Genomic DNA, 12,500 nt, shown 5'->3' on the forward strand with positions numbered 1-12,500 from the left:
AATGAAACCTCGCTCCTCGACATGCATAAACTGGTGTTATGCATCCATCACTTTAGACAACCTTCTCCAATCACATCTGATTTTCACTTTAAGCAGATGTTTAAAATAAACAGTTAGATTAAGATCTGGAATAGATGTCCCCTTGTAGACCTTTTTGAGGCAAGTGATCCAAATCAACATTCTCACTAATGCTAAGATAGCCAGAAAAACCATTCTTTTCTCCCCGGATAACGGCAGATGACCGAGGGGTCAGATTTAAGGTTGGGAAAGCACTTCCAACTGCTGAGACCCATACAATGTTCTTCTCTAGCAAACGATCTGAGAAAGCCAACCTCTCGGCATGTCTATGGCATTTGAAATCGGGCAGTCCCAGGCCTCCCTTACTCAGACTTGGAGTACAGACTTCCGTGCGAACATAATGCTTTCCCTTCTTCCACAAAGGTAAGTCGAGGAGCTCTATGAAAGCTGGGAGGCGTTTTGCGGGAAGAGGTAGTATAGATAACCGCTAAAAGATGAGTGGGAAGACGTAAGTAGCACATGCCTCCGCTTCAAGTCTCCACTGACAATTCGACCTTTGTACTTCTGACCAGTTTTTATTCAGCTGTAAACCTGGTCCAAACCAGACACGGAGACTGGGCCATCGGTCCAGCTAGATTTTTTTTTTTTACAAGGTGGTCACCACTTATCAAGGCCCGGAAGCCACTCAGGGATAAGGGTTATTGTAAGTACAGTACGTTAGTGTGGATATTTAATAAAGTGTCTACTTAAGGGGGCGGTTCTGTGAGAGAGAGGTTGCAGGGAAGAGAAAAGGGCATCCCCCACTAAGCCACAAAGTCTATTTTGTACTCTGTCAAGGCAGGATAGGCTGTTTTTAGCAGCTCCTGCCCAAATATGGCAGCAGTATTCCATCCTTGGACGTACTTGGCTTTTATATAGATAGAGAATTGCATCAGTAGTGAGATATCTTCTGGAGCGGTAGAAGGATCCCACCATCTTTCCAGCAACCTTGGCAACAGACTTGATGTACGTGTTCCATTTCAGATCAGGAGTGAAGGTCAAGCCCAGAAGCTTGTCAAAACATGGGGCTTCTCCTAGATGAGACCCATCCATTTCAATTGATGCCAGATGGGGATCAGAGTGTTGATGATGTAAAGATAGGAGTTTGGTTTTAGATGCATTTAAGGTAACCAGCTACATCTTCCTCCTACTGAACCACTCGTTCGAGATCAGAGGAGAGAGAATCAGAGAGAGCTTTGTCATTTACAGTGTTGCCGTAGATGGTCGTGTCATCAGCATAGATGTCAACGAATGATTTAAGTATGTGTTTAAGGAGATCATTGATGTAGATCAGGAAGAGAGTTGGGCCCAGGATGGACCCTTGAGGGACTCCAGCATTAATACTGTAGGCCTCTGATTTTTGTCCATCAACCACTACTCTTATGAGCCTATCAAAGAGAAATGATTTAATGATAGAAAGAATATTTCCAGTTATACCATAGCTGAAGATCTTGTGAAGTAGGCCCTTATGCCTTACCTTGTTGAAGGCCTTTGTTATGTCAAGAGCAATTGCCCTCGAAAGGAAGCCTTTGTCAAGAGATTCACTAATCCTGTTAGATCTTGCAGAATGGAAATCATATTATGTGTCACTAAGAAGGTTATTTCTGCTGAGGTGGTTGACTATTTCTCTATTTAATATGGATTCCAGCAACTTACTCATGACACACAGGAGACTTATTGGTCTGTACTGAGAGGGAGATGACTTATCACCTGAGTTCTTAAATACAGGGCATACTGATGAGGTTTTCCAGGGTGTTGGAAAGCACTTCTTAAGGCAATGTTTAAACAGTTTCGTAAGTATGGGAGCAAGTTCTGGTTGAAGCTTTTTTAAGTTCTGGTTGAAGCTAGATATACCCAGAAGCGCAGATTCTCCACTCCAGGCACCCAACAGCAGGCTAACAGACATGCTGTGGTTGAAGACAGCCCCTATTATTTCTTTGTAGTGAGCGAGCACCTTGATCATGATTCTGATGTCTCTGTAGCTTGTCACGCACACATGGTAATGTCATTGGCAAACGCGGAAATCCTGGTTCATGTATTACCAAGGAGAGCTATTCCGTGCAGAACTGGTTTCAATGCCAGGACATATAACAGAGGCGACAGCAGGCAGCCCTGATGTACCGACCAAGAGACAATGAAAGACTACCGTTAACCTGCATCGCTACTGTCAGCCTATGGTACAGAACAGAGACCCACTTGTGGAAGTTTAGATTAAAACCTCTAAAACAAATCTCGAAAGCCTTGGACTAATCTAAATTGATCAGCGTGGCTTCAGTGTTGTCTTCTATTCCCTCTATGATTGTGCGGATCAAATGCTGATTGTTTTGAATCAGTCTCATAGTTTAGCTCTGGTCAGGTTCGATCAAGTCAGTGATGACAACCTGCAAGCGATTCGCAAGAATCTTTGCCAAAATCTTCAACTTTGTGTTTAGCAGAGACAAAGGCCTATAATCATCTAAATTTTCCTCCCCATCATGCAATTGACCTTTCCTTAGCAATAAGGTCACCTGCTCGGAAATGGAGCCCTAAGCAAATCAATGGTTGAACACATCCTTCAGAATAGGGACCAACATGGGTGACAGCCTCCAGTAGAATTTCTAGGGAAGACCATCGTCCTGGAGACTTGTTGTAGCTGACCTGCTTCAATGTAGTAATGATCTTATGCTTCATGATCATCACAGCTAGCCGTTCGAGCCATCGTGAGGCGGGGCGAGCCGGGCAAATAGCTGACAAACTCCTCAACCCTGAATCTGAGTAGTTGGGTGAAGCACTTCAATAAATTCTCCTGAAATCCATTGCAGATCTCCAACGTTGATATGAGAGCGTGTCCTTCCAGGTCATTTACTTTCTGAATGTACCCATCCAAACTGCGACGTACAGCAGCCTTATGCTGAACAGCATCAAAGTTCACGGCTTCATTGGAAACTTTCATTAATCTAGCTTTAACTACTTGACTTTTGTATTGCTAGCCAAGTGGTTGAGATCGTCCTTAGCTAGTGCAATTTCTAGCCCCCCCCCGCCAGCCACCACCTGGATCAGCCTACCATCTGCACTCTTCTTTTCCTAAGTCCTTTCTTGAATGAAGTGTTGGCTGTATTGGACACAGAAGCATCTAATCTTAGCGTTACTGCTAACCCACCGATAACTTCCTATTACTGCTCCCACTAAATTATCTCTATAACCTTCTGCCGGAAGTCTTCAAGTAAGGTGCTATTAAGCTTCCAGTATCCGGCTAGTTTAGGACTAGTGCTTAAGTTCAGATGGGCTATAACCAATTTATAGTCTAAATGTCCTAAAGAGTGGAACGTGGGGCAAGATTGAAAGTCTACTTCCCTCTCCTAACTAACATCTGATCCAAGTATGTGTTTGGATAGGAAGGCACACTATCATGCCACATCCACATCTCCCGCCCTGGGTGATCCAGATGAAATATTGCGATTGTAATAAAAAAATTGTAATAAAAATATATACACACCTCCTCTACTTTCATATTTCTTATTTTAATTATTAGATAATTGTTGTTTAATTTTTGTGATTTTGCATTTATTTAATAATTTAAATCATCCTTATTTAATTTATTGATTTATTTTTTTTATAATTTAATATAAAATCTACTAAACTTCCATATCTATATCTCTCTATATTTAATTAATAACTTTTCAATTAGCCTTAGTTTCGCCTATTTCTTTATTTAAATCGACCGATTAACACATTGATTATTTCCTATTTTCTTGTTATTTTTTTAATCACTGTAACAAAAAGGATTATTCAAATCCTTTTTAAATTATATTTAACTCCTTAGCCTTAACTGATTATGTATTTAAATGATATGATAAATCTATAGTTTTCCGCCTTCTCATATCGTAATCAAAGCATCGTCATTTTAATAACATTCAAAATCAAGTCAAGCCATTCAATGAGTCAAAGGGGAAGAACTCATGTATAACCACATTATTCAATTTAATTATTTATCATATTTTCTTATTAATTATGCTTAAAATCTGTTTTCTTTCCTTTTTCTTCCACATTTTTCGCAGAGGAATACTGACCGGAAAATACAAAGCCGGTGTACCCCTAACCGAAGACACACGCCTGAAATATCATAATGATAGAAAAACTATCTTTGGAGATGTGGGAGAAAATTGGGATCTTCATGAGAAAGATGAAAATTTTTGGAAACTAATGGGAGAACTTGAAAATATTGCTAAAGCTCATGGTAAGTTGATCTTGTTAGATTATCTCCCTTGTATTCAGCTATAAGAGTTCTAATCTTTTGTAATACGTTTTTTGAGTGATCTCCCTTGCTTGTTGTTGCTGTTGGTTATTTTGTTGCAAAGACAAAGATGTATTACAACATAAAAAAGCATTAACTATAAACTCCTTTTAACACAAGACAAACTATGAATATTTAAGGTTTTTAGCAACATTTATCATCAATAAATGACATAATGACATAAATGACTAGATTGAATTTGTGTGTTCAAAAAGGTTCATTTTTATGTGTCACCACCTTTCAAAATAATACAAACATGTTGGAATAAATGGAAACAAAAAAAGGGAGAATGTTCATAAAGAGTATTTATTCCTTGTTTCTTTTTGTTACTCAAGTAGCGGTCACAGATAGGAGTGATTTCAGCTTTTACTGCAAAAGCAGAGTAACTTCTCACTTGACTGTACCTGTGTCCTATCCTTGGTGTTTTGTTTCCTTCTGTGCACTCGTTTACAAAAATCCTATGTTTATATTTCTTCTTCGTCCTGGATATGACCTTAAACTAGATCCGATGGTGCTCTTGTAATAACATGTACACTGTCTATTATATATATACAGAACTGTCTCTCTCTTTATATATATATACCCTGTTTATGTCTTCATCTCGCAACAATATGAACACTCACAATGAATATATAATATCTAACATCTCACAACACTCAACAATATGAACACTCACAATGAATATATAATATCTAACATCTCACAACACTCAACAATATGAACACTCACAATGAATATATAATATCTAACATTTCACAACACTCAACAATATGAACACTCACAATAAATATATAATATCTAACATTTCACAACACTCAACAATATGAACACTCACAATGAATATATAATATCTAACATCTCACAACACTCAACAATATGAACACTCACAATGAATATATAATATCTAACATCTCACAACACTCAACAATATGAACACTCACAATGAATATATAATATCTAACATTTCACAACACTCAACAATATGAACACTCACAATGAATATATAATATCTAACATTTCACAACACTCAACAATATGAACACTCACAATGAATATATAATATCTAACATCTCACAACACTCAACAATATGAACACTCACAATGAATATATAATATCTAACATTTCACAACACTCAACAATATGAACACTCACAATAAATATATAATATCTAACATCTCACAACATTCATCAATATGAACACTCACAATGAATATATAATATCTAACATCTCACAACACTCAACAATATGAACACTCACAATGAATATATAATATCTAACATCTCACAGCACTCAACAATATGAACACTCACAATGAATATATAATATCTAACATCTCACAACACTCAACAATATGAACACTCACAATGAATATATAATATCTAACATCTCACAACACTCAACAATATGAACACTCACAATGAATATATCTCACAGCATAACAACACAATGTTTTAATCAAACTACAATATCCTTCTCACATCACTGGTCAGAATGAAAGTTTGATTTATTAGCTTAAATTCTATTTGGGTCTGACTTTTCTTTATATATTAGATAATGAAAAAGCTAATAAAATAATTCTAAAGAAGTTTTATTGCCTTAAAATGAATCAATTTTTTATGATGCTTCAAATTTATATAATTATTTTTTTAATTTATGTTTAACTTGAAAATATTAACTTTAAAAATAATACTGTAATCATTTTTGATGAAACGAATGGACAAGGCGATGAGAGTAAAACAGAAAATGACACTTTAAAAAAAGGGGGAAGTATGAGATGGGGGATCAACACACTTTATAAAAATGAATAGAAAATTTAAAAAAAAAAGAAAAGATTATTAATTTTTGTTTTTCCTGCCCCGTGTTTGAGGAAAAAATAGAATATGTTTTTTTTTTTTCAATCTTATGTGTTTTGACTTTCATAAGAATTTAAAGCAGTTCATCGAATTTTCTCTTTTTTTCCCCGCTTTTCTTTTTCTGTATTTTCTTCATTTCTTTTCCATTGTCTTAAGCTCAACGATTGTCTCCATGACATATCAACCCTTTTAATCCGTCAACATTGTCACACTGAATGCAATTTATCTATTTCATATTTCTCTCTCTATTTTTTTTATATATATCTACATATATAGTTTTATATATATTTCATATTTCTCTATATATTTTCTTTATATCTATATATATCTATATGTATAGTTTTATATCTATTTTACATTTTTCTCTTGGTCTGTTTGTCCGTCTGTTCCTCTTTCACACAGAAACTATTGAGGCGATCTTGCTTAAACTTTTTATGGACTTTGTTATGATAATGTGAAGTGAATTAAGTATTATGTTATCCATTTGAAAGTGCTGTATGTGGATGACTATAATACTCGCTATCTTAGGTTGAGCATATTGGGAAGTGATATACAAATTATCATTAGCGTATGAAACGATGCTCTTTGTGTAAACAAATTGAGCTATTTAGACAATGTCAAAACATTGTTAATTCACTGCTCACATAGCAGCAGTCATATAGTGCAACGGTTAGACACTGACTGTCGTTTGGGTGATCGGGTTTCGATCCAGGCTTGAGGTAGTTGCTTGTATAGCCACACTGATGAGCTGTGAAACAGTGAAACAGTACTGTATGTGGATGACTCTCTCTCTCTATATATATATATACATATTGTTATATTGGTAGGGAGGCTGGTTGATATCGGTTGATAAATTAAGAAATAATCATAACGGAATAAGAAATAGTTTGTTTTTTTTATCTCTTAGGGAACACCTACGGCGAACGGTGAATTTAAATTCAAATATAAATATGAAAGCATGCACCCCCCCTCGCCTTCGGCGAGCGTGAATTTAAATTCAATAAAAAAAAAAAAATAATAATAACAAATAAATAAACGCACTAGCATTCGAGGTGTACACACACCCCTCCCTCTGAAAATGCAATGTGCGAGAGAGCCCACTGTCAGCGAAGCTGATGAAAAGGGAAAAGGAGAGAAAGAAAAGAATTTGGGGGAAGATCGATGCAGGGAGAAAAAAATAGACATTAAAAATAGTCAAAAGACTATTCGACTAAAATAAAAAAAAGTACCTCGATGTACCTTTCGTCCGACCCTTGTCAAGAGATCACGTCGGAAGCGATAAAAATAAAACAATTACACAATTAAAAAATGGAGGCGAAGAGAGGGGTGGAAAAAAAACTTTATAAAACTACACGGGGTGAATTAAATGAATGAAGAACTGGGGACAAAATAAAAAAAAAAAAAAAAATGTGCCTGGGAATGGGTGCACTGTTTTTGTTGGTTTTGAAGCTGCCTCTTCCCCCCCCCCACAGTTTAACAGTGGTATGACGTCAAGAGAAAGTCAAATAAGTGCAGAAACAAGAAATAAAGACGCAATGTAGGCATTTTTTTTGTTTGTTTTTACTTCCTGGTAAATCAGAGCTCTTTAAACAGGTCTAATTTATGCAACAGCTCCTTTTGCTTCCAGAGCAATGATTTGCGCATTAGTACAGTTACGGCCTCTAAAATATTGAGATGTTGTTTGCACCAATTGATGACTCATGAATAGGTGAGCGCCCGGATGTGCTCCGTAAATGCCTGGAAGTGTTCTGTGAACGCCCGGATGTGTTCAACAATGTGTTTATTCTAGACCCTATGGACTTTCAAAAACATGCAGGGACATGCTGTACCAATCTGACTTCCAGCCATTGAACGTACGACCCACATAGTCAGCATCATACTGACATTAAAATTGATATACAACTAAACTTTTTTGTATTGTGGGAAGTGTATCTTTCTTTAAAGATGAGAAGGCAGTTTTAGTACCGAACACCACACGAGGCTGCACCGCATAGAAACTGTGGGATACAACTGAGGTAATTTTATTGACAAACCCTTTACGGATAGAACCTATATAAGGGAGTTTCAGATAAACTGGACATTTAGCGGGACCAAAAGAAGGGTTGGTATTAAATTTAACAAGAGCTTGGCGAACATGCTTAGAGATTACACCCTCAGAGAAACCATTTTTCGCAAGAATATCAGCTATCTTCTTCAATTCATTATCAAGTTTGCTGGTCGAGCAAATCATAAGGGCATGGTGGACCAGAGTCTTGATCAAACTGATATTTCTCCTGGTAGGGGCAAAAGAATCCCAACTTATATACAGGTTTGTACATGTCGGTTTTCCGTATACAGTTGTACTAAACCGATTCTCTGTCCTTTCTACAAGGACATCCAAAAAGGGTAAAGAGTCATTTTGCTATTCGTCTATAGTGAATTTGAGTGCAGAATGGAGACTATTCAAATTCTGGAAAAAATCGCTTAGTTCGTCGCGAGATTTGAAGATGACAAAAGTGTCATCCACATACCGCCAATAACGGAAAGGTCTAGAGACCTGAGTGAAGAGTAATGACTCCTGAAAGCCTAAGAAAATATTGGCTACGATAGGACCCAAATGGCTGCCCATAGCCACCCCGTCGACCTGCTGATACATTACATCATTAAAGCTAAAGCAAACCGACTTGGTGGCTATTCCATTAGTTCAAGGAAAATATTCTCAGGAAAAGTGGGAGGGGTCAATGTGCATGTCAGCACATATTTTAATGGTCTCCCCAAGGGGCACATTTGTGAACAAGTTAGTGACATCGAACGAACATAGGAAGTTTGTTTGTGAATTACAATCCAGTTCCCGCATTGTAGCAGCGAAACGGAAGAAATCTACAATACAATTATCTGAAAAGTTTTTTAGTACAGGTTCAAGGATCTCAGACAATCATTTGGCCAATTCATGTTGAGGTGAGCCAATCATGGAAAGAATGGGTCTTAAAGAGACCCCATTCTTGTGGATCTTAGGCAGCTCATACATTCTAGGTCGCTGTGAAACTACGGGCCGGATCCTGTCGTAAGTATCCTTGTTAATAAATTTCATCCTATGTAACTGAAGGAAACGTTTCTGTAGTTTCACTTCAGTGGCTGAAGTATTGTCAACTGATGTGTCGCCAAGCCTCTTAAATTTTGATTCATTGTTTAGAATATCCAACATTTTCCTGATATAATTATTCGAATTGAGAATGACTACACCAGCACCTTTATTCGGCTTCGTAATATAAATATCCTTATTAGTCTGCAGGAACTTGGCAGCTTGATAATGGATCTTAATCCATGTAAACTCGTGAGTATTGATAGGGGAATTAGTGAACTTATGCGCCAGTTCAGCTAACCTTGCCTTCATATATAAAAATCATCTGTGAGTTAAATATCTCGAATTCGGCAAAAGTACTTCCTCTATCAATCCTAAGGGGGGGGGGAATGCCCACATCCAAACCCCTAGCTAATACTACTTTTTCATTGTGAGAAAGACTAGCACAAGACAAGTTGAATATATGACGATCAACTTCAATCCCTGACCATGCCTTGCACGAGTTAGCGCAACAAGCCATCTCTGGTTGTTAGAACGAACTCTATTGCTACGGAAATTATCGCTAGTTGATAAATATTTTGAAAAACGTAATCTATCAAAAAAAGGTAAGGTTTGACCATGCAAACGACCATAAACAGCGATATTTAGCAACAGTTGAAACAAGGATGGGCTCAAAATTCTCACACTCATCCTTGATAAAGCCACGTTCCAAGTTAATAATATTTCTAGCTTTAATTTTGAAAATACACCTAGAAATGTACCCAGGGGCGACATAGTTGTCAAAACAGGACTTGAGAAATTCTATTTTGGCTCGAAGCGATATAATCTTACCCTTAATTCGAACGATGTCATTTAATTTATCTGTGACAGACTTTGAGTACCTACTCCTAAAATATTTAAAAAGGTTTTTTGTGGTACAAAATTTTATTACAGTTTTTAAAAGGATAAGTGGAGTCATTAGAATTTGGAGGAAGATCGATGCAGGGAGAGAAAAAATAGACACTAAAAATAGTCAAAAAGAACTAAAATAAAAAAGAACCTCGAGGTACCTTTCGAAAGGTACCTGATATACGCAATGGTAAACTTCAATCTAATATAAATACCAGTATTTATATATAGATAATTTAATCCCAACCGAATAAAAAAGCTCAATACGCAATAGAGAGTAGAGCTTATTATAAGAGAAAGAAAATTAAAACTGTAAGTTGAACTTTACAATCAAAATTTATTATTCGACTGAATACTTCAAAAAACAATTTACAAAGTCCTTATTCTGCGACGTTTCAAAGAATGCTATTCTTGCTATTCTTCTGATCAGAGGACAGAAAGAAATCAGCAAATTATATTTGTAGCAATGTTAGAATTTGTTAGTTATGTCATTAAGTGAAACGGCAATTTATTATAATCATTGTTTTTCTTGGCAATTTATGACTACAATAAATTGCGGATTCACTTAATGCCATAACCAGCAAATTCTAGCATTGCTACAAATATAATTTGCTGATTTCTTTTTGTCACTCTGATGAGAAGAATAGCAGGAATAGCATTCTTTGAAACTCTGCAGAATAAGGACTTTGTAAATTGTTTTTTGGATTATAAAGTCCAACTTACAGTTATAATTTTCTTTCTCATATATATATATATATATATATATATATATATATATATTATAGTTTTTATATCATAATGTCTTCAATAAGTATCGATAATTGATAATCAAAAATGAAGGAACGAACAGAGGATTTTGACCAAAGTTAACACTTTATACCGCCTAACAACACAAGTGCATTTAAGAAGTTTTATAACCGTACAAATAGAAGGGCACTGTGTATAAAATCAACAGTAGATTCTTTGATATGACAAGTGCGCATTTTAAATGAATGTTTCTGTTTAGAGCAAAATCGAAATATGATACTTTTTAATTCAAGCCATTATATATAATAATAATTTTATAGAATCAACATTAGATTCTCTTCTGTGCAATGTGAATTACAATGTATTCTGAATGGATCTTTCTGTCAAATCATTTCGATGGATCCCCAACTAGAGCAGGCAATTAAGCGATTTGATTGAAAAATGGGTGATTTTACAGATTTCGACGACAATAAAAATATGGGAGTGTGAAAGTGTCCCTGATAGTATATATATATATATATATATATATATATATATATATATATATATATATATATATATATATATAGTAAAACTGGTAATTAGTAAAAACCTTAAGAGAGTGCTCAATACTATTGTAGAGCAAATATGTGTTTTATTTTTTTATTACCGTTTTTATCAGTTTGGTTACATATGTTTCGGATGTTGGACCATGTTCACGATCCAACAGCCTCGTCAGACCTTACAGAAAACATCCGAAACATATGTAACCAAACAGATAAAACGGTAATAAAAAATAAAATATTATATATATATATATATATATATATATATATATATATATATATATATAGAGAGAGAGAGAGAGAGAGAGAGAGAGAGAGAATAAATCACAAAAATTTATATTCCAAAATTCATGATGTTGACCATCTTATAATTTATACCTTTGATTCAGTTGACTTTTGCTATTAATGACAGTATCTGCTTCGTAGCGCAAAATCAATCATTTAATTATCATATCAATCAGTGAATCTATTTTGCCCTTAACTCATCAGAAGAAATAATAAATCCGTCAAAAGTAAATGAAGTATGATTTGACATGTTTAAAATCCGAAAATTGGAAGAGAAGCTGCATATAACTTTGATATGTTTCCATTACGCCATTTTAAATTTTATCAAACAACGGCACTAAACCCAACTATTCGTACTATCTACATTAACTTATGAATCTTCTACCAAAATGTTCTATTTAATAATTAGTAAATTATTAATTCTAATTTGTGTATACATACTTATGAATATATATATATATATATATATATATATATATATATATATATATATATATATATATATATATATATATATATAGTAAGTTATAAAATATATATGGCGATTAAGCTACACTGAATATTCCGCGTTTCATCCATTCTAGGACTCTTCAGGCTTAAGAGTCCTAAAGTGGATGAAACGCGGAATATTCAGTGTAGCTTAATCGTCATATATATATTTTATAAATTACTAACTAGCTCTACCTACGTATTGAGCACTTTTGAAGTAAATACTTAAAGTTTACGCATAAATCTATACTTTCGTATATTAATTTTATGTGAGTAAATGAAGTAGTTATATATATATAT

At 35.1% G+C, this 12,500-nt stretch overlaps 1 protein-coding gene across 5 annotated transcripts in view; it reads left to right on the top strand.

The window, feature by feature from the left end:
* LOC145293712 (1-deoxyxylulose-5-phosphate synthase YajO-like) overlaps positions 1–12,500 on the top strand; it is a 62,288-nt gene that overhangs the window by 39,600 nt on the left and 10,188 nt on the right. For all 5 annotated transcript variants that reach the window (XM_080140150.1, XM_080140149.1, XM_080140147.1 and 2 more), the window contains one exon: positions 4,095–4,273. In XM_080140150.1, the coding sequence (XP_079996276.1) occupies positions 4,095–4,273 (179 nt within the window). The remainder of the gene's footprint in view (positions 1–4,094; positions 4,274–12,500) is intronic.

Source organism: Euprymna scolopes, chromosome 15 (genome assembly GCF_053919585.1).
Source record: "Euprymna scolopes isolate OS-2025 chromosome 15, ASM5391958v1, whole genome shotgun sequence".
In the NCBI taxonomy this organism is placed as follows: domain Eukaryota; kingdom Metazoa; phylum Mollusca; class Cephalopoda; order Sepiida; family Sepiolidae; genus Euprymna; species Euprymna scolopes.